Raw genomic sequence first — 22,749 nt, forward strand, 5'->3', positions numbered from 1 at the left:
GTTAGGCACATGTGCTGCGGAGTTAGGCAGATCTGGGTTACAGGGCCTCTTACATGCTTTGTGATCTCACTGAGGTACCTCACTCCTCGGAGTCTCAGTCTCCTCCTCTGTAAAATGGGGATAATGGTAACACCTAGATGAAAGGATTGCTGCGAAGATTCCAGAAAGTAAAACTGTGCTGGCACTCAGTAAAAGTGCTCCCGAAGCTGGAAGTGTCCACATACACAGAGGAACATTGTGAGATGAGGACATGAGGGAGCAGGATGTCCTTATAAGGAAGAAATGAGACGACATACGATGTAAGTCCTACTCAATAATGACACATAAACTCCTTGTGCTTCCCTCCTGAGATCAGAGTTTACAAGAACCAATCAAACTACAACTCGGGAATCCGAGGTGTACATGGAGTACATGGAGTTGTACACAATGGAGTACAACTCGGGAATCCCATCCTATTACAGGTAACAAGCATAGTTTCCAGCAACGTGAAGCCTGGAGGGTTGAGGAATTCAGCATGGATTGTGCCAAGTGTTGCACTTTTCAGCAAGTACAAAATCACAAAGACGTGTGATCTAAGGGCATTGTGTGCCCTCTTCATCGATCAAAATGCAGATGTTTCCTGGTGAATCCACCTTATAACCCCCAAGACCTCCAACAGGGGTTCCCTTTCTCTGAGCCAACTCAAGGACAGAAATTCTGAAGAATGTGAATCAGGCAACCTTTCAAATATCCCATACAAGTTATAGATTCTTTCACTAGAATATTTACATACCATCCAGGGACTTAATAGAAGCCAAGCACCATCCTGAGTCCAAGGCTCTTGGACGCTGGGGGAGAACAGCTCTGCACTGCTCTGTATCTGAATTGCCCTCAAACAGGTATATGCCCTAGAAGAGCGGCAGTGAATGACAACAGCAAACAAGGACAGGTACCTTCTTACACAAAACTGTTTCTCTCTCCATATATTCACTTCCAGCTCAACGTTATTTCTTCAATACTGAATAAACTTTTGGTTTAAGAATAGTGGATTTTACAATTTTGAAGATTCACCCTCTCAAAACAGAAAGTTCAGAGTCCGAGAATCACATTCTGTAGAATGAATTTCCCTTCATTACCCAAGGAACCCATCAGGATAAGAATAGCAAGCATTTTTTGTAACGAGACAGACAGTGAGTTTTGGACTTGGTGGGCTGTATGTTCTGCAGCACCTACTCAACTCCATTACCCATCCTATGGAGATAGTAGCCGCGGATACTAAGTAAATGAATGGCAGTGGCTGTGTTGAATGAAATGTTACTTATGGACAGTGACATCGGAATTTCATATATTGTTCACATGTCATGAAATAATCATCTTCTTTTGAGATTTTATTCCAACCATTGAACAATGTAAAAACTATTCTTAGCGAGTCTGCAAGTAGGATTTGGCTCATAGGCTGTCGCTTGCATTAAAACAGCCAAGGTGCCACAATCAGAAAGACTTTCTACTGTAGGAGTCAGTGTCTCTCTAGGTTTTCAGGGGCTCTTTCACTCCTGGGTTAGTGCAGACTGTACAAGCAAAGTTACATACAGGAACTGTCGGCAAGGATGCGGCCCCCATCACTGCAGCCATGATGCTCATCCCGGGAGCATCAAGTGTGGGCAACGTGCAACCCACTCGCCTGAGTACTCCTTAAATGTGTCCTAATGCGATTCTGACCAGTGAACCTGGTCTCACTGATTCCTGTCGGGGGCTTAGTTTCGACCTCTACTTGAGATGTCGGCTGACTGCATGCATGGCCACCTGCAGAACCCTAAACACCCATGGGGGAGATGAGAAAGGCAGCCTGGCTTGCCTCAAAAGAAGGTGCAGAGCACTTTAACGCTCCATTTTGCAGGAGACAAACTGAAGTCCGTGGAAACATAAAAAAGGAAACCAAAAGAAATGATATGTCTGAGACGTGCTTCAAACTGATTCAGTGCGGGGAGTGGGAAGGAGACGATATAAGATTGGGCCATGGCTCAGTTGTTGAAGCTGTACGGCAGACACAAGGAGGCTGGCTCATTAAAACATTTGCTCTACTTTTGTATATTTCAAATTGTCCATGCGAAAAGTTGGGGGGGGGGGGGAAACAAGAGAAACCCTGAAGAAAAGTAAAAAAGTTCTTCACTGCAGGGAGAGGGTTTAGTTACTTTAACAGTACTTCACACAAACACCTATTTATTTTCAGTCCACTAGGAACTATTTTCTTCCCTAGGAAAGAAAAGTTCGTATTGTTATGTTGACTCAGTCTGTGTTGATTGCGGCTACCCACGTCCCTAGTCTTTTTTTTTTTTTTAATCCTAGCCGCCTGTCAGTGCCAACCAGGTGCCAACCAGCCTCTTTTCCATCTTGCCCTAGGCTCACTTATGGCCCTGTTATTATGACAGAAAAATCACCTGTCATCAAGTGTGGATATCATACGTGGTTGCCATCCTCCTCCTTTGCCTGAATATCAGAGATAAGAGAGGTGATGTCCTGTCTGCACTCTTTCTGGGAAGTGTAAATGGAGTGCTAAACTCAGAACAGAGCAATAGGAGGTGCTGAAAGACAGCCTCTGGCCTCCCTTGGAGCCATAAGGCACACCTTCCTGGAGAATCATACCTTTGAAAATTGGTCACTCGAACCCCTCATCTTCCCGTGACCCCGTTCAATCTTTCTGATAGCCCAATTAATTCATTTTGGGGGCAAATATTTACTAAGCACAAACACTGTGCAGAAGCTAAATATATCTCCATCAGCCATGCCCCTGTCCTCTGGGAGCTTCCACTCTGTGAAAGGCCAACACGTAATACATGCTACCATGGTGACAGAGTGTTTGGAGAAAAAGGGGAAGGACGGGGTACTTTCAATATTGTACAACAGGGTTAAGAGAAATTAGGGATAGCATCCCAAAGAAAATATCATTTTCCAGTTACAAGTTTAACTTCCACGAGGACACCATATATATTGTTTTAATTTGCCATGAAATTAAGGCATTTAATGTTTTCATTTTTAAAGGCGCCCTACATCTTCAGGCACTAATACGGAAACCTTAATCAGTTACTCATTCCAATCAATTTCATCAAAACATAATTTTGTGAACTCTAAAATTTCACAAATCACCTAGAAAAAAGGTAATTCGTCTTTTGAGTTTAGCCATTTGAAAATCAAAATTATCAGTTTTTTTCCACTAAAATCAACTGTGCGATCAACTAATGTTACAAATTACAGAAAACAAGGAAATAAAAGTATGAGGATGCAGATGAAAAACAGACTGACCTCTGAAAGATAACTAAAATTTTATCCTAACATCTGTCTACCTATGCTAATAGGAAGAGGGAATGATCCATCAACTAAACCACAAATAATCTCATTTCCATATTAATCAATAATTCCAACCTCTTCCACAGCATTAACCCTTGGGCAGACTTGCCATGAGGGATTTGAACAAAATAAGCTACAAGAAGAAAAAGAGAGAACAGAGAGATCTTAGCTTAGCAGTTTTGAATTTGGGGGATGAAGATATGTGAAGGATCCTCGAGCATAGAAGAGAAGCTGTGAACACTTGCCCTAAAAAGCGGACATACATACAGTGCTTTGCACACAATTTCAGGGGAACTATGATCCCCTAAAGCCCATTCAAGTCCCAGGTTAAAAACCCCTGACCTAGATAAAAACAAATTGGGAAATCAGGTCTCAGATTATCAGCAATTGAAAGGGCTGAAAGGCATTAGTACGATAGTCATTTTCAATACAGTATCTAACCTAACTGAATTTCAATCCCTACGACCACCTTGGGAGGTAAGTATTATCATCTCCTTTTACAAAGAAGGAAAGCTAGATTCTGAGAGGTGAAATAACTAATACGAAGTTAAGCAACCTTCTTTCAAACTCAGGATTCTAACCCCTAGCTCTGCAATCATGAACTGGAGAAGAATTCAAGAAGTCTAGTCCACATTCCTAGCCATCTTCCAAAATGCAAAGTTTTGGACTTTTAGTACTTCATTCATATGATCAATTTATTTACAAATATATTTTCAACTTAATCTGACTGGCAAGAGGAATTTAGTAGGGATGTAATTCCAAAACACCATTTCTTGGTAGGAGATAATCATAACCAAAGATAAAGGATAACTGTCTAATAATTTTCGATACTTTTAAAAATGCATTTTCATTTCCTAGAAGCCCGACAAAAACTGTTTGCTACAAAAACAAAGACCCACTGCATGAATGCTGAACCTTCTCCTGATTGGATTTTAAAGCTGTCCCCGAAAAATCCAGTCACAAATGAGTCGAGAACTGACTGAATTAAAGACTTCAGTCTCTACTCGAACCAGGCAGGCAGAGTTTCAGATGACCTGGCCACCTCAGCATCTTCTGAAGGTTAGAGCAACTTTTAAAAATGGCACCCCTAACAGTCACGAATAATCTGATAGGTCAGAAGGACACACAACCAAATCCAGGACCCTTTTGTGCATCAAGAAGGTAGTTAAGAGGTCTTAGATCTTCATGATAAAACCTGCTAATAAATACGTCCCAAAAGAAAATAACAAATACGGCAAAAACTGGGTCCAGGCCACTAAATTAACTGGGTCTCAGTCCAGACCAAGTTGCCCGGCGAAACACTAATACACTTAACCTCTATAGGGAAATTACCAATAATTAGCACACTGTTTTCATACAGATTTAGACACCCTTTATGGGAAATGTATCCACACCCAGAGAATGAAAACTAAGAACCAGAGCGGGTCAGGTCCTCTAAAACTCCACTGCAACTGCTTCCTATGAGCGTTGCCACCTAGTGATTTTAATTTTTTAAGTCCAGGCAGGCTGCCAATTCAACACTAAAACCGGACTAACAACTGACTTTTCCTATTGCAACATCGCCAGCAAGTCCTGTGCTTTCCCTCTTTCCTTTGCTCTCAAACAGCAATTCTCATTTTCAAAATCAACTAATTTGCTCTATAATCTGTTCCAATTGGAAGCTCTCAGAGAGCTGCCAATGGAATTATTCTTTCTCCTAGTGCCAAGAGGCCAACAAGTGGCCAATTCAAAAAACCGAAATAGTGAATGTGAAGAAAAGACAGGCACTAAAAACAAGAAATACATGTGAAGACAAGAATAATGGGCCAACTCTGGACTTTTAATATGTTCTACTCGCCAAAGTTCTACCTATTCTTGGGCCCCAGACAACAACTATGCCAGACTAAATGGCTACACATGAGAAATAAAATTGCACAGAAGAATCTACACTCAATATTTTGGATACCAAACTTCACTCAATGCCTTGTCCATAGTACCAATGAAAAAAGTAACTCGAAATGAACCTAAAGTTGAGTGGCCTCCAGAAGTCCTTTCTGACCAACGTGCAGAGGCATTAGACAGCAAAGGCTGACCATTCAAGGGAAAAGAAAATCTGAAGGAAGTCTCACTTCCCAGACAGCTGACCTGACAAGGCATACCTTTAGCTACAGGCATTTCCCTGGAGTATCCTTCTACCAGACAAGATGTATTAAAAACTGACTCATAATTGGACTCCGATTTCACCTTTAAGGCACCAAAGGCCTTATATGTTTCACCATATAAAGTTCTGGCCTTTCCCCCTCCCTGATCTTGGCAGCTCACAAAATATTCTGACCAACTGCTCCTCAGTTGTGATGATCCTGTTGAACCTTTGCAACTTAAATTCCATAAAAAATAAGGCTGCACAGGCAAGGCGTCATTTTTTTTGTTTTTCAGTTCAAGATTCATTTTGATCGCCAGCAGAAAATTCCAGGTGGCAAGGTTTCCTTTCCAGAACCCTTTAAAGCATTTGTGGAAATGCTTTCAGAAGCCGAGCACTCCTTTCTCCACTCCTGTTTCTTCCTAAAGGGGTCAGACCTGAACCCAACGCAGGGCCCAGTGCTCATCACCGAGCCACGCCGCTCACGCGGCACCACGGAAGGCTTTTAGGATGCTCCCCATCACAGGAAGCCCCCGGATGCCAGATTTTCCAAATGCTGCCTCCTCCCGCTTCTTCCTCCTCCGGCAAGGTGGGTAAGGTGGGCGCAAGTTCCCCGCCCCGGTGAAGCCAGCAAGGAAACGTCCCCCAGGGTTTGCATAAACTCCTTCGGGGGGCTGGACTCACCTTCGCGACAGAGCCCCATGACTTCGCGGTTTTTCCCAAACTCCTTGAAACTTTCGTCCAATTCCGTCCCTAGGAGACACACACACACAGGAGGAGGGGAGAGGCAGGTCAGTGGCCGGGAGTGTGACGCCCGCTCACGCACGCACTGAGTAGGTGCGGGCACCTCCGCGTTCCCCAGCCGGGCGATAGCATCTCTGACCCCCGAGGGGGCTGGTCACGGGCCGGGGGGAGGGGAGGGGACAGGTGAGGACGGGCGAGCCAGGGGCGTGGGGAGGAGGAAGGCGTGGACACTCACCGTCCTTCCCAGGAAGTTTGGAAGCCTCGACCCACAGATTCCACGACTGTCCCAGCATCGCTTCGGGACTGGGCAGGGGCCTGCGCTCCCCGACGGTCGCCATTGCGGCGGCGGCCGAGGTGGAGGCGGCGCCGGGGCCGCAGTCCTCCGGCCGTAGGCGCCGCGGCGGCGGGTGCTGCCGCTGGGGCTGCGAGGGCTGCTGCTGCTGCTGCTGCCGGGCGGCCGCTGCTCCGCCCGCCGCCGCCGCCGCTCGGCGCGGCTCCCCCCTGACGTCATCCGCGGCCCGCTCCGACATTCTTTCCGCTTCTACAATGTAACAAAAAGGGGGAAAAGAGTCGCACGGGGGCCGCTTTTAAGGAGGCGCCGGGGAGTTCCGGCGGCGTGCGCGGCCCGCGGGCCGGGGGGGGCGCGCTGACAGCGCCCCCGGCCGCCCAGCCCCCGCTGCCTCCTCCCGGCCACCCCCCGCCTCGGGCGCAAAGTCCGCCGCCAGGGCTCGCTTTCGCTTTCGCCTCCCGCGGCCGCTCCGGGGGGGGACGCGCCGCCAGCGGCCCGCCACCGCGGCGCAGGGCCCCCCGCCTGCCGAAGCCGCGGAGCTCGGCCCCGAGGCCGGCGCCCGCCCCCGCCCCCGCCCCCGCCCCCGCCCCCGCCCGCACGGCTGCCCGCGGCGGGGGGCCCCGAACGCACCCCAGCTCTCGGGCTGCCCGGCCGGAGGCCGCTCGCATCCCCGGGCCGGCCGGCGGCCCCGCTCCTCCCTTCCGTCCGCGCGTCCGTCCGAGCGGCGGCGCCCGCCGGCTCCCTTAAGCCGAGGCGCCTCCCGCTGCCTCCTCCCCCTCGCCGGTCCCTCCCTCTCAGCTCGCTCCGCCGAAGTTTGCACGTCAAGCCCCCGGAGTGGAGCCAGGGCGAAGTCGGAAACGCAGCCACCGCGGGAGAAAGCAGGCGGCCGGCCCGGGGCACCAGTGCCTGTCGCCGGCGTCGGGCCCGCGGTGGGTCCCGACCAAGGGGCGCGGGGGCTGGTGCGAGAGGCACTGAGCTCTCCGCTCGCGGTGGCCGCGCAGCTGTCAAAAGCGTGAATGGGAAGCCGTCCACCGGCGGACGCCAGGCTCGTACGAAACCACGGGCAGGCGAGGAAATGCGGCCCAGGTGTGGTCCCAGGTGTCTCGCCCGAGACCGGGTGTTAACCCGATGCCCACCACTGGAGGTCACAGCGGGACTTGAACTTCTCGTCCAGCAAACAGGACAGCGGAAATCAGTGTAAGGTGGAATGGAGGAGAGACTGACGCGAATCCCTTTACATGTTTTGGAGGCACTACCCCAAATTTCTCCATTTCCCCTTCCATTGCTCCTGGAAGTGATTCATTCACCCCGAAAAAAAAATCTTGCCATTTAAAAATCGGATTCATTTTTAATTCGAGTTTTAGTCTTTCCCTCTTTATGGTCGCCTTCGCTCGGGCAGAGCGGGAACCCAGGGCTTAGTAAGTAGAGCAATGTAAAAGCATTCCTGGAAAATGTGTTCAGAAAATACTGTTGTTTTTTGTCACATTTAGTTCACAAAATTAAGCACAGACCCACAAAACTTAGCAACACCCCCCCCCCGGCCCCCAACACACAGTGCCCAAAGCTTTTGCTTAAGTGATGGTAAAAAAGATGGTAAAATAAAAGGCTACTTAATGAACTAGAGCATATGAAGATGTGAAAAATCTGACGCCTGAGACAAACAAGGATTTTGATCATCATATTTCACATAGCAGCAATATCAGCGTTCCTGTGGCACGTGTGTTTTGGCTGCTTGCTTACAGGTGCTTTCTCTAGATGGGGAGGAAGCAAGTTTATTCATGTGTTTTTATCTAGGACATTTGGTATGATAGAGATGACCAACTTCTCTGCTACAGAAACAAAGTCCAACTTGCAGAAATATAAAAATGTTCAAGTAAGAGTGAAAATGAGTAAAGAAATTTTATTGCAACCTCAATGTAACACAGGGCTCTTGTAGAAAGGGTTTGGTTTAGGTTCAAAATTTAAAAGCTTTCGGAAATAAATGCGAATTTTTTATTTTTCATAGATTTAGAAATGTGTGTAATTTTTTTTCTGGATTGCATGCAGATGGAAGTTTCAAAAAGTGAAACTATGGATCCTTCCTGGTCCTTATAAGTAGTAAAAACAAAATAATCAAAAAAATTGTAGAAACAATTGAAAGGACAAAAAAGAATTTCAGAGCTTTAACGAGTAAGAGTACCAATGAGAAACATTCACAGGTAAAACATGGAATTCCCTTGGTTACAACAGGGTTCCTAACTCTTAACATAGAACCTCAATCTTAGGCTCAAATTAGGCTGTCCCTAATGCAGACTTTTAATTTTTCTTTCATCCCAAATCACTGAAAAACTGCAGTTACATAAATATATCCAACTTGTTTGTCTGTTTTCCTAGATTAAAGGACAGAGTTTATGAATTCTTCGAATTTTGTAATTCCACATTTAACATACGTGAAAAATTGAATTTGAACAGCCTTTGGAGCTGCCATTTAAAAGCAAAGGTTAGAGCCACCCGGCTATATAGATACCAAAGGGAGCTTGTCTATTGAGTACAGCCCTCTGTTCTCCGAGAGTACAGGGTGAGAAGGCAAATAGGGGAAAAATGGCAAACATCAAGTACAGTCCCACTTCAAGACACTTCTCGACTCCCCGCTTTGAAAATACTTTTGCAATAGTTGATTCACCTGTGAAAATACTTCAAGATTCACTAAAATGACTTCTACCCAATGGGGATCAATATGGCAATTTATCATACTTCAACTTCTGTCCTTATCCCTGCTTTGCTACCTGTTTGGTTTTTCCTTTTTTAATTGGCTCATTAATAAATAAAACACAACAAGGCTAAAATGAAAAACACTAAGTATCCTGTTAGCATTATGATAGTTTTAAGAGAAATTATTACTAGTTGCAATTAGCAATTATTGAGCGCCTACTAGGTACCAAGGATTGCCATAGGTACCTTACTACATTACCTCAATTAATATCCACAATTGTGTATGGCAGAAGTTTGTATTACTTAAAATTTACAGATAAGGAAAATGAGGGAGAACTCTGGAGCCAGTCCCTATGAATTCTTCCTGGGTTCATATACTGGCTCTTCCACTTGCAAGCTGTGTAACCTGAGCAAGTTACATAATTTATCTGCATCACAGTTTCCTAATCTGTAAAACAAAGATAAAGCCAGGCTTCTTCTGAGGATTACATGAAAAGATCCATGGAAAGCACGTGCTACAAAGTTTAACATAAAGCAAACATTATAAATAGGTATCCTACATCAAACTGAGCCACTCGGATCAATGATTATCTGAGAAATTTATTACCAAGTTGACAAACATGTGAGGACCGAGAGAGTGAGAGGCAATTCCTGACATCTCCCCAACAATTTCTTCTGCTACGTCAATACATTTGACCACACTCTTCATCCACAAGTCCTAACCCTTTCTAGATCAGGCAGTTTCTGATATCCATAATTGGTTTGGGGTTTCCAATGGTTTGAATGAATCACCAACAAACATCAAAAATGCTAGATGAGAAAGTGCAGTGTTCTGACACTCCAATTTGGGAAACATTTAAAAAGTGCTCCTATACAAAGGACATTGTCTATAAACAAGGGTACCGTGTATCCCCGAAAATAAGGCCTACCCCGAAAATAAGCCCCAGTTAAGATCGTCAGTCAGACGGACCTATTTAGTACATTATGACAATGTTCCAGAAGAAGATGACATGCCTGTATTTGAATAAATGTAGGTTGTTGTACACGAAAAAATAAGACATCCCCTGAAAATATGCCCTAATGCATCTTTTGGAGCAAAAATTAATATAAGACCCGGTCTTATTTTCGGGGAAACAAGGTACAATAGAAACTCAAACACTTGGTTTTACCTACCAAGCCATAATAAAGAACCTGATCACTTCTTACCTAAATACTCCTCTTCTACACTCAAAAATATAAAAGGAAAATGACCAAATATAACTTATATTCATTGAGTTATTGTAATACAGCAGTGTGCCTTATATGCTGTCTGTCAGTTCTCCTCCGTGTGTCTCTCGTGATGTGTTGGAGCTCTGAGGGTCTTCAGGATCTGTCTGTACAGATAATGATGTTTTATAAGGTCTGAGTAACGAAGACTCAATTTATCAAACGGTCCCTGATTGCTTCCCACACACCAGGCACTCTGCTAGGCGCCAGGCTGAACACAGTCATTTCGCTGAGGACATGAGAAGAGAAGTAGGGGAAAACATTTAATTCATCAAAATGCTCTTATGGAAAAAGCTGTCACCACCAATTAGATTGTTTGTGGCTTAAGAACTAGGCCGTCAGAAGAGAAACGCTGCCAAGTTCTGAGCATTTCATCCCTTCCAGGGATGTATTTAAAATATGGCCTTACTTCACCATCCAAATTTAGGGATGTTCCCAGTAGGTGCCAAGGGTAACAAGGTCTCTCTTTACAAGAATGATTCTTTGCACAACAGATTCACTTGTAAAATGCTTTGTCCAAACTCCAAAGACATCACTACGTGAAAAAAAACAAACCAAAAAAGTTGATCTCACCAGTCTTTAAATCCTGTTTAATGTAAAATGGCTGAAACTTTCCAAAAATTTTCTAAGATGCAAGACCCCACGCAACCAGCCTTTTACTTAGAAAAAAACCACTGGTCCCAATACAACATTTTAATAAACTTGAAAACCAGCAGCTACAGTATATTTATCTGTGCAAATTACAGGGTTGGTGACAGAGATTCTCCATTATCAACCCCAAAGGACTGCCTTCATTTGAGTAACAAGAAACTCAGATCCACTGAATTCGGAATGTGTTGACTTTGGTTTCTTTAATTCTTCTAAAAACGGGCTGAGCCAATGTTCCTATCCCCTCTCCCTCCTCTGACCACACCTCTCTTTCCTTCTTTCTTCTCCAGACAGAGCCAGGGCTCATCTGCATGTGTGGTATGGCAGGCAGGGCCTTGCCTTAACTGGGCTCTGTCTAGTGAAATACTGTACCTTACAGCCAGTATTCCAGCAGGGGGAGAACAGGGGAGGGAGGAAATTGAATTTATCAGCTCAGCGGCTGGAATTGCTGGCAATCAAGTGCAAAATTAGGAATAATATTAATAGTTGCAAAAGTGGAGATTTAAAGATGAAGGTAATTATCTTTTTAAAGACTTAACCTGTACATGCATTCATTCTACAAACTGTACCATTTGCCAAGAAGTTCAAAGCTTTGAATTTTTAGTTTGTTTTCTTAATCATATGTGTGTACAAATGCTCCCAAAGAAACATTCACCAGTAACAGCAAACTGTTTCAAAGAGAAAAATTTAAAAATACACACATAAAAGGTAATAAATTGTTTAACTTCAAATTGAATAATGCCCAAATGTTTCTAGGAATTTAATACTGCCTGTAATTTTAAACTATTAACAAAGTTGATTTAAAATCTTCATTTAAAGCTTTCAGGTAAAATAGTTTAAAAAAATACAAAGGATTAAGTTATAGAAAAGGAATGGAAAAGGAGAACCAACATTTACCTATAAAAAAAGGCTGACTATATTATAGTTATATAGTTATATTGCACTGCCTCAGATGCAATAAAATGCAAAATTAAACACACTTTAAAATAATTCCCTACATCACCTTTGTACCGATGCAGATTTCACCGAAGCGACTGTCAATATCGACATCTTATGGGCCCAGCGGTTAAGAGAACAGCTTCTATAGCCAAGCTGCCCAGGCGGAATCCCAGTTCTACCACTTACTAGCTGTATAACTCTGGGGCAATCCTTCAACCTCTCAGTGCCTGTTGCCTCATCTATAAAACGAGTAAAACAGAAGTATCTACTTTATCAGGAATATTAAGAAAGTGATCCTTCTTCCCCCTTTCTTCAGCCACGTTCCAGCTCTCGGCAAAGTCACAGCTCTAGCAGACAGTACCTCTGACTCTTCCACACCCTGTGTGCACCCTGACTCAGCAGCCCACTGGATTTGTACTGCTGCACAAAGGACAGACCGACCCACAAAGGCTTGCATCCTCTTTCCACCAATAAAACAAAACACACAGTAACTATACTCCCGTGGCCATTCTGATTTTAAATGGCACCACCTATGACTCAAGACAAAGGTTCGACCTTGTATTTTAACCTATCCAATCTATTTTAATCCCTCTTTTGATCAACATAAACCCACAGGACCAGAGACCTTGGTCCTCTTCCGCACTTTCCACCGCATCCTCCTCCCCACCAAACTCTTCCAAGCGGGGGAACTTCAGGAGCAGAAAAGGAGAACTGAATCAAAACTGGTCCTGACGAGAAATCTCCAGAGCTGCTTGCCCCTCTCCACTTCAGAAAACAGGTCTTTTCACAAAGCATTAGGATTTTCCCAAATGATTTCTGGGGGCAGTGGCTGCAGGGCAACAATCACAAGTGGGTGGTCAGTCGGCTCAAATTGAACTTACGGAGTATTTCTTAAAAAATAGAGCCAAATTGATGAATTGGACTCCATTCAAATTATTAAACGTTGTGCTTCAAGAAAGTGAAAAGACAATCCACAGAATGGAGAAAATTTGTGCAAATCACATCTGATAAGGGACTTGCATCTGGAATGTATAAAGAACTCTTACAACTCAAAAAACATAAAAAAGACAAATAATCCAATTTTCAACACGGGCAAAGGATCTCAATATATACATAGATACTTCTCCAAAGAAGATAACACAAACGACCAACAAGCAAATGAAAAGATGCTTAACATCATTTATCATTAGAGAAATATAAATCGAAACTACGATATACAACTACATACCCACGATGGCTATTAAGTAAATAAAAACAAACAAACAAACAACAGAAAATGATAAGTGTTGGTAAAGATGTAGAAGAACTGGAATCCTTGTACCTTGCTGGTGGGAATGTAAAACGGTGCAGCTCTTGTGGAAAACAGTCTCTCAAAAGGTTACACATAGAATTACCATATGATCCAACAATTCCACTTCTAGTTATATACTCAAAAGAATTGAAAGCACGGACTCAAAGAGATACTTGTACACCAATGTTCATCACACCATTATTTACAACAGCCAAAAGGTGGAAGCAGCACTAGTGTCCATCAACTGATAAATGGATAAATAAAATGTGGTATATCTACACAGCACAACATTATTCAGCCATTAAAAGGAATGAAGTCCTAATGCATGCTACACCATAAATGAACCTCAAACAAATCAAGTAAAAGAAGCTGGACACAAAAGACCACATATTATATGATTTCATTTATATGAAATGTCCAGGATAGGCAAATCCATAGACAGAAAGCAGATGAGTGGCTTCCAGGATCTAGGGAGAAGGGAAGACGGAGAGTGACTGCTTAATGGAAATGGGGTCGCCTTTGGGGGTGATGAAAATATGTTGGACCTAGAGGTGATGGTTGAGCAACATTGTGAATATACTAAAAACTATTAAATGGGTAAATCTGTGGTATTTGAATTACATTTCAATCAAGCTATTCTTTTTACTTTTTAAGCCAACATTAAAACTTGGAAAATTTCACACAAAATTCCAGATTGACTTCTCTTGAAAAATCTCTACGATCTCACACCATTGGCCACTACGTCCCTCATGACAGCCATCAGCTGGAATTGAAGCTGGTCCTAGAGCCCATCTCTGCCACGGCCTAACTCTGGGTGTGTTTCATCTCTGCCTCCGTTAGGTTCTCTGTAAAAGGAGGGTCATAACAGTATCTACTTCATCGGGTTGTTGTGAGGAGTCAATGAATTAATATGTTTACAAGAGCACCTGGCACATAGCAGCTGCTCATTAAGTGTTAGCTACATTTATATTTTACGATATTTCATCCTCTGTAAGAAAGGTAAATGGCATTTGCTTTTCAATTTTTTTCACAAATGAAAGTATAGCATATAATGTAGCAGTCCAAAAGAAAGAAGTGGAAACACAGCCAACATATAAATTTTTTTAAAAGCAACATGTAAAATACTATGCATAGTAATATGCCTATTTTTGTGAACAGCAATAATGATGTTAAGTCTATGCATAGAAAATAGTCTGGATAACTGGCCTTATAGGGAGCAGAAAGTGAAAGAATGCAAAGGGGCTTTTTATTAATATACATATTTACGTAATATTTAAATTTTATTAGCTTTATTGAGATATAACTGACATATAACATTGTGTGAAGTTAAGGTGCACAATGTGGTAATTTTATATATACCCGGTCTTATATTATATTATGTTAGATAAAATCCAGTTTTATATTATAGTAAAATAAGACCTAGGCTTATATTAATTTTGCTCCCAAAGATGCATTAGAGCTGATGGGCCGGCTAGGTCTTATTTTCGGGGAAACACGGTAGTTACCTAATTTATTTTAATCACAAACTTTTATAAACAGGAACTATAATAAGGATTTTTTTTTAAAGAAGAAACTCTAATTTTGTTTGAGATTTTTGTGAGTTTGTAACAAATTGCACCAGGTGAGTAGCAATATCACAGACTGATAAAACGGGCGATTTGCTTTCCTTGGACCCAGAGGCTGGGATTCCTAAAGCACCACCCTCTCACTTTCCTTCTTCCTCATGGAGGATGTACATGCGGCTCTATTGTTCTGTTGCCAACAGAAGAGATTCGAAACTCCCGAGCCCGGCACTCCATACCTTTCACTCTCTGTCCTCTTCATAGCGTTAGTACCCACCACTCCCCCTCACAAAGATTCCACTCTGGCTAAAGGAGACATAAAATGCACATCCCTCAAATGTTTTTCTACAAGCAATTTTTTAAAAATCGAGATAAAACTCAGATCACCTAAAACTTACCATTTTAACAATTTTAAAGTGTCCAACTTAGTGACATTCAGTACATTCACCATGTAGTACGACCATTATCACTACTTGGTCCCAGAGCATTTCATCACCTCCAAAGGAAACCCTGTCCCCATCCAGTAGTCACAGCCCACTTCCCATTCCTCCCCAGCCCAAGAAGCCACCTCTGTCTTCCGTCTCAATAGATTTGACGATTTTGGATATTTCACATAATTGAAACCATACAATATGTGACCTTTCGTGTCTGGCTTCTTTCAGTTAGCATAATGTTGTCGAGGCTCATCCATGTTGATGTAATTGTAACCTATTATTCTTTACCACCGAATAATATTCCACTGTGTGGATATACCAGTTTTTTATCCATTCATCAGTTGATGGACATTTCGGTTATTTCTGCCGTTTGGCTATTAGGAATAGTTGCATGCCATTATCTTTCCCTTCTTTCAGTGGGAATCAAAGTCAAGCTTTCATGTGAGCTTCAAGTCAACTCTTACCCTCCCCAACTTCGCCCAGCCCAAAGTTCTCACCGTTCTGAATTCCTTCACTACCTCTATACCCAAAATAGCAAATTGTCAGCACATGACAAAGTCCCACGGACTTGTTTAGGTTGACTCAAACTGTTTTCTTAAATTAGTTGCTAATGTTGAAAAACCCAAGAAAAAGATCATTAAAGTCAAGGTTCCGGTTCCCTTAAAAATCTGTAAGGTCTGGCCATATCATCATCTCTTGACTGGATTATTGCAATAACCACAGTCTAACTAGTCTCACTGCTTTTACCCTTGCCCCCTACACTCTATCGCAAAGTGGTTTCATAAAAACAGAAGTCAGATCAACTCACTCCTCTACTCAAAACATTCCCATGTGGCCTCCCATTTCTCCCTAAGTAAAAGCCAAGGCCCGGATGGAATATAGGTGGTATAAGCTGGCCTTGTACCTGTCAGACTTTATTTCCTACCACTCTCCTGCCCGCTCACTCAGCTTTGGCCTTCTTTCTATTGCTTGGACAACCCACGCAGGCTTCTGCTTTAGGTCTTTGCACTGGATTTTCACTGTATCCCCAGACAACTTAATGGTTCACTCCTTTACCCTCAATGCTCAGATCTCACCTCCTCAAAGATCCTACCCTGACCACCCTTATTTAATATTGTAAGCCCTTATCAGCAGTCCCGATTCTCCTTATCCTGACCTACTATTTCTAACCAGTTATTATCATCTAGTATAAGGAATAATGTATTTACTTATTGCATTCACTAGCTATTATCTGTCACTTTCCATTAAGAGGTAAGTGCCACATGGCAGGAACTTTTGTCCTTCTGATTTACGAATTAACTCCTGGTGCCCAGAAGAGCATAATATGTAGGTAGGCACGCAGCAAATATTTGTGGAATGGATACTGGGCTTACTATGAACTGGTGCTGAAAAGGGGCTGCCCTTTAAGGTTGGTTATGAATGTGACAGTTTCTCACTATTCCACTTTGCCCATTCCATACCTCAGACTTCAGTTGGTGACACTTCTTTTTTCCTACCCCGTGTCATTGACTTCGTGGTATCACACTAATCTTTTCATCAGAATAGTATTCCAAAAAGGATGTCATATTTGTAGTCTGTGGAAATCACCTACTATTCTTCTCTTTTCCTCAAGGACAATCCCTGTGTACATAGTAGAAGCTCAATAAGCATTTATGGACTAACGTGCTCTTTTGGCATTTTGGTCACGTTTCCTCCCTCTCTTCCCCCCAAATCTCACCCCTGCCAATTGCTGACCACCAACTAAGAAAGTCCTGCTTCTCTCTTCTCTGGCCCTTTCCAGATATTCCACAGTGAATGACATCCTTTGTGATGAGTTTGATATCCCTGAAGGACACCTCCGCAGGGCTGCCCTATCCACTCTGGGCAGACAATGTTAAGGGCTTATTTTGAGGGTGGAGACTTCAGAACCGCCCAGTTCTGTGTTCTTCTCAACACCTGAACAGAACTGCAACATCCTTCCTGACGCTCCTGTTTCTGGCTGGTAAGGGTCAGAATAGTAGCTTTGCAGATGAATGTTAATGTTGTCCGAAATGTTTCCATCTTTGCTACGATTGCCTAAAACCTGATTAGGCATTGCATCTGTTGCCTAACTATGTAAATTGATCAATTTCAGAGGCTGAGACTCCTTTGGTCTTTCCTATTTAGATTCTGTTTAGTTTTATCCTTCATCTTAAACTGCCTCTTAACTTGTAAGTCCCCTCATTGCTTTTAGGAGTAGATGGGAGGATGAATCGTTTTTTAAATAAAAAATTCCTCCAGGAATTTTTCCCTCTTTTTCACATTTTGTGAAACTTACCATCCCTTTTCCCCAAATAGTAACTGCACAATGGCAAACATGAAACATGTAGTGAGAAACTGATTAATGGTGGCTGCTATTTGTGTAAGGATCTGGGATGGCTCACGAGCACAGAGCCATCTGGCGGCTGGGCAAAGGCACTGGGCCCAGAAAGTGTGCCTGAAGAACTCCTGCCTACTTTACAAATTGCTAAGGAGCTGCCTGCCCAGCCCTGAACAGCTTGGTCTGCATTGCTTGTGGAGGGAAGAAAACAGGAGCTGGGAAAGTGGAGCTGGACAGAAACACAAGAGCATATCTTTGGGCAGCTTCCTTGGAGAAGATAAACACAGATCAGTGTGTGGGGGGGAAGGAGTGGGAGGGTCCTATCTCCAGTCTTCCTGCAATTTTAATGAATGGGGGGGGTAGTATTTAGTAGTTTTTGTTTTGACACCTAATAATATTGTACTCTTACAATTCACTGTCATTTCATATTAGTAAGATCATATTTAGGGTTATGCTTAAAATTTGAAACCTTACTCATATACCTTAAATTTAAAAACTATCATCCTTTGGTAAGTCTATTACAATCGGAAGCAGCACATTTATTCAGCTGCGCTATGTTGAAACAGCAGTTACCTTTTCTTTGGAGGGCAGGCCAAAAATCCTGATGGATCTACCAGTGGGTCTTCATCTGCTGTGACTACGGAAGCTCTTTCTTCTTAATTCTGCTCAGCTCTACAAAAAGAGAAAAAGGGCAAAGGCATGAAACAGTGGGTAAAGCTAATCAGAAATCTACACTCTCATTAATTACCAGATGTTCCAAAATTATACGTGCTTTGAAATGTTGGTGTTAAAATCTGAGGCATTTTACCAATTTTACAACATAATTTGTAGTTTACTTTGTTTCCCAATGAACTTAATCGGCTCTACTTATACTAAACTCAGAACAAATGACTCCTCAAAACGTCATAGGGTCAGGCTCCTGCGGCTTCAAGTCACAGTGCATAATCTGCCACCAATGCGTTTTCACCTCATTTTTAAAATGGCCATTCAGAAAGCAAGCTCCTATGAAACCTGTTAGCATCACAGATTTAAACACACACACACAGGCAACCACGTACACACTAAATGAGATTACTATTTGGAGAGCTCTTTGTCCTTTACCATCCAGCAGTTTATAAAAGCCATTCGTAATACTACAGACAGGAAACAAAAACTCAAGTAAACCATCTTCCTATAAAAAGCACAGGAATTTATGTCCCATTATCTACATACTTTTGTGCACATGTGTACGTATATATTTCAAGTGGAATGTGGCTACTATTCAAATTAATTTGGGGAGGAGCACTGAGTTAAGAGTCAGGAACTGGAGATTAACAAACCAGAGATAGACATTGAACTGGTTTTCATGTTTGACTTGCATGCAGTAGAGAAAGAACAGCAAATACAGGCACAGCTATGCAGCAGATGCTGTTAAAGTATAATGCACAAGGCAGGCTGATTTCTATGAAAAATTTACTACTAACACACTTCTCTTCCTATAATCCTCACGTGCTATACACCATGGTCGGTGACGGGAATATTGCTTTGATCAACTTTTATTTATTTTCATATAACCTAAGATGCTAAGCCAAATACCTCCATGGTTTGAGATACTAATAAAGCATCTCAGAAAGTCAGTGGCTGAAATTCTATGCTGTTTTGGACATTTATTCATAATTATCTTTATTGGCTTTTAAGTTATTCCTGGCTCACATACTTCTCTCTTTTTCAAACAGTTTCAGTTTTATTCACCCACAAAATGGGCTTCAGTAATGTAAGCATTCTGTGAAGTAATCATTCCTACCATCTTTATAAGCCAGATGTTTCTCTTCTCCAGATTTCTAATTCCTTCCCAGTCCCCTATCTTTGAAAATTTTTCTGATTTCCATTTTAGTGTTCCTTTTCTGCCTTGTTTCCAATAAAAGCCACTATCTTGCTTAACATGTCTGTCCCGAGCCAAAATTCATTTCATTGCACTCTAAATATTTAACAGCTATGCAAAACTCACTCAAAGGAAGCTACAAGTTACCAAGCTAGAGATGGCCAACAAAGATGCTATGTTAGAGATAACCATTCACCTAGCGGACGGTGATTCCTTCAGAGGACACTTGAGGTGGAACAAAACTGGCGTCAGGTTAGGCTTGATCTTATTTCACTAGGTCAAGCTATTTTTCAGTTTTCCATCAGGACACCCCAGCTATTTCTCTACAAGTATCTAAGAAAGTCATCAGCTTTGGGGTGCTATGAAATTTCCCCAAGATAGTATTACTGGCCATTGAAAGAATTCACCATTTTCCAGCCTGCATACCTTAAAAATGCTTTAAGGGGAAACCCTATTCTTAGAGGAAAACTGTAGTGGCAGTGACTAAAAATAAGCATTTAAAAATAGTAACTTTTCTACTTAGACTAGGGGGTCACAAATCTTTCTTTCTGTGGAAAAAAACTATCATATGTTTGTATATATTCTCTCATTTTATCTTCACAATGACACTGCTCAAAAGAGCTGTTATGATCTCTATTCTACTAGTGAGGAAATACACTAACAGAGGTCATAATTTGCTTGACATTACCTGGCAAATAAATGGTTTGAAATTGTAACTAGACTGGAGGCCTTTGGTGCTATTTAGTTCCCTTTCCAGTACACCAAACTGCCTAAACAGCAACTTTAATTTTGTTTTGCAAAGACAAAGAGAAATAGTTTAAAAGGCAGACTGGGGAACATTTTCTAAGAATAGAAACATAAAACTTGGTAGCTTTTATTCACTCACCATCTACTACGTAACAAGCATTCAATAAATACAATTTTAAAAAAGGTTTTAAAAAGATGACAGCCAGTTAGAGGTGGGAAAGAAGGCGACAAGAAGACAGGAAAGATATAAGTTGAGTGTTATCGAAAGTCCTGAGTAGATTACATTTAATTTATGTATTCTTGTTTTTTTTAGTGGGTGGCAAGACTGTAAAAGATGCCTTTCTCCTGGAGGAGCTGCCTAGCCCATGGTGACCCTTTTTTCTCAGCACTATGTAATTCTCAATCCCAGGCTAAGTCATGTTTGTACTACAGGACTCCAAACTCCTGTTTTAGCCAAAGCTGGACACATGACCCAAACTGAGATCGTTCTCCTTGGAACTAGAAATGGGATGAAAAGGGTCTGCTTGGTCTAGGCTGCAAGGACCCCCACCCCCACCCCCCGTGTGTTCTCAGTCTATAAGAAAAAGCCAGTCAGCAAAAAGAACAAATGTGTTGCTCAGAGTGACCTGGCCTCAAGAGGCCACACAGCCCCAGAGGAAAGAAAGGGAAACGGTTTCTGTCCAGGGGTTACAGGTCTTTCCTGTCCCAGGTATAGTCCCCCAGAGGCCCAAAGCGCTTTTTTCCCTAGGGTTTGAAGAATCCCCTGGACTGGTAGGGGAAATGGCTCCCCTCTTCCGAGCTTAAGTCTTTTTGAATTGATTTTTGATAACTGCAGCGAAAATGATCTTGCTCAAGACAGTTAAAACTTTTGTATCAAAAAAATAAAAGGGCAGATGTCAGGAGAATTTGTTACAAAAGAAGATCCTGAGGGATACTTAAGGGTTCAGAAAAATCTTCTCATTACCTTTAAACGAAGAAAAGCCCACACTGTTACATGGGCAGTATTGTATCAACTTTTAAAGAGAAAAATGACTTATTTTCTAGGAATAACATCTCTGTGTCCTTTTAAGACTCTGAGAGCCTTGTTGCAATTTAAGGCACAATCTGAACATTCTTGTTATATAATAGAGTCTGTCAAAATTAAGCAAAAATCTACCTACTATGATAAAGGAAAGAAAACACAGGCTAAGTGAGTCGGTCTTGTTTTGAAGCACAACAGTATAAACGTCCTTTTTATTTCTTAAACTTTTTAAATTCTAGGCAAACCATGAAGATTTAATGTGAGACTGGCACCCTGGTTGCTTGGCGAGGCATGAAAAGGAGGACAGAAGTCTGGAGAGGTGGGTCGTAAAAGGACGGTGACACAAGTTTTGACTATCTTGTCAATTAGATCTGAGGTAAGGCTGACTCCTATCTCTCCATTCTACATACTCATATGAAAACACTGAAAACCAAGAAAGATTTTACTCAAGCTGATTTATTGATCCAATGAAACATGTTCGGCGTGGGCTCAAAGCCGGTACTGTGTCTTCACTAGAACCAGCAGTGGATTCGGCTGGGCTGCTAAACTCCCAACTTACACATTTTTCTCTCCACTCTTTGACGCTCACTGCAAACAAAAAGTCCACAGGCCTAAAACAGTTCACTTTTTTTGTCTGTTTGTCTGGTGATCTTGGTGGGGGGGGGAAGGAGGAAGGAATTTGTTACTTATACTTAAAAGGTGAGAAGATTCACATAAAATTCCATACTCCCATTTTCCATTGGAACGTCCAAAAATCTGGTGACTAAGGCCAGCCCTGCTGCACGGACACAACTAGCTGACGCTGTGTCCTGGGCTGCCTCTTGTCACTGGGCATGTACTTCCTAAGGACCCACGTGTCTGCATCACGTATCTTCCTTCCAGGCTGTCTCCTGCAGGCAGCCAAGCCTGTGACCGAGCCCAGGTTGTTTTCCTAAGTTTCTTCTCCCAAATGAAAAACCTACAAACTAAAAATTTTAAAAACAAGTCACATGTCAGCTGTAGGCATATTCTACAGAAACAGGAATTAACGTGGTCCCTAGTTTATTCTCTCCTCCTACCCAAGTTCCACCTTGCTTTCACCCTGCCAGGCTTCCTCCCTGGCAAAGCAAATTTCAGAATGAACCTTTCTCTATACTCCACACAACCTGTCTTTTCAACCTGCTACTGGACACCCGCCCCACCCCCTTCAAAGGTCGACTGGAGCTTCTGCATCTACTGAGTGAGGTACAGGCACTGCTCCCAGGGTCATTCTACTGAACACCAAACGAGTCTGAAAACAGTTGGTGAAGAAGGAGAGAAAACCACTTCCTAGGAAGGACTCCAGCACCTCTGGCCTCAGCTTCAGGGACACATGTTAGCCCCTGCAGGCAGTCTGAGGCTCTCTCAGCCCTCTGGGAAAGCCCTCACATAGTGTTAACATTGTTCAAGGAACCTGTACTTTCTGCAAGCCTCTACATTTCCACACATTCACCCCC

The 22,749-nt window shown here is 42.7% G+C and overlaps 1 protein-coding gene across 7 annotated transcripts in view; it reads right to left on the reverse strand.

Moving 5' to 3' along the window:
* ATXN7 (ataxin 7) overlaps positions 1-22,749 on the reverse strand; it is a 124,273-nt gene that overhangs the window by 77,445 nt on the left and 24,079 nt on the right. For 6 of the 7 annotated variants that reach the window (XM_081072892.1, XM_081072889.1, XM_081072891.1 and 3 more), the window contains exons 2-4: positions 18,219-18,317; positions 6,423-6,728; positions 6,128-6,196 (exon numbers count right to left, since the gene is read on the reverse strand). In XM_081072892.1, coding sequence (XP_080929018.1) covers positions 6,128-6,196; positions 6,423-6,717 — 364 coding nt within the window. In that variant the 5' untranslated portion in view covers positions 6,718-6,728; positions 18,219-18,317. Of the gene's footprint in view, positions 1-6,127; positions 6,197-6,422; positions 6,729-7,106; positions 7,183-18,218; positions 18,318-22,749 lie in introns of those variants that run through there. The other variant, XM_081072887.1, reaches the window with a different exon arrangement.

The sequence above is a fragment of the Rhinolophus hipposideros genome (genome assembly GCF_964194185.1).
Source record: "Rhinolophus hipposideros genome assembly, chromosome: 14".
NCBI lineage: Eukaryota > Metazoa > Chordata > Mammalia > Chiroptera > Rhinolophidae > Rhinolophus > Rhinolophus hipposideros.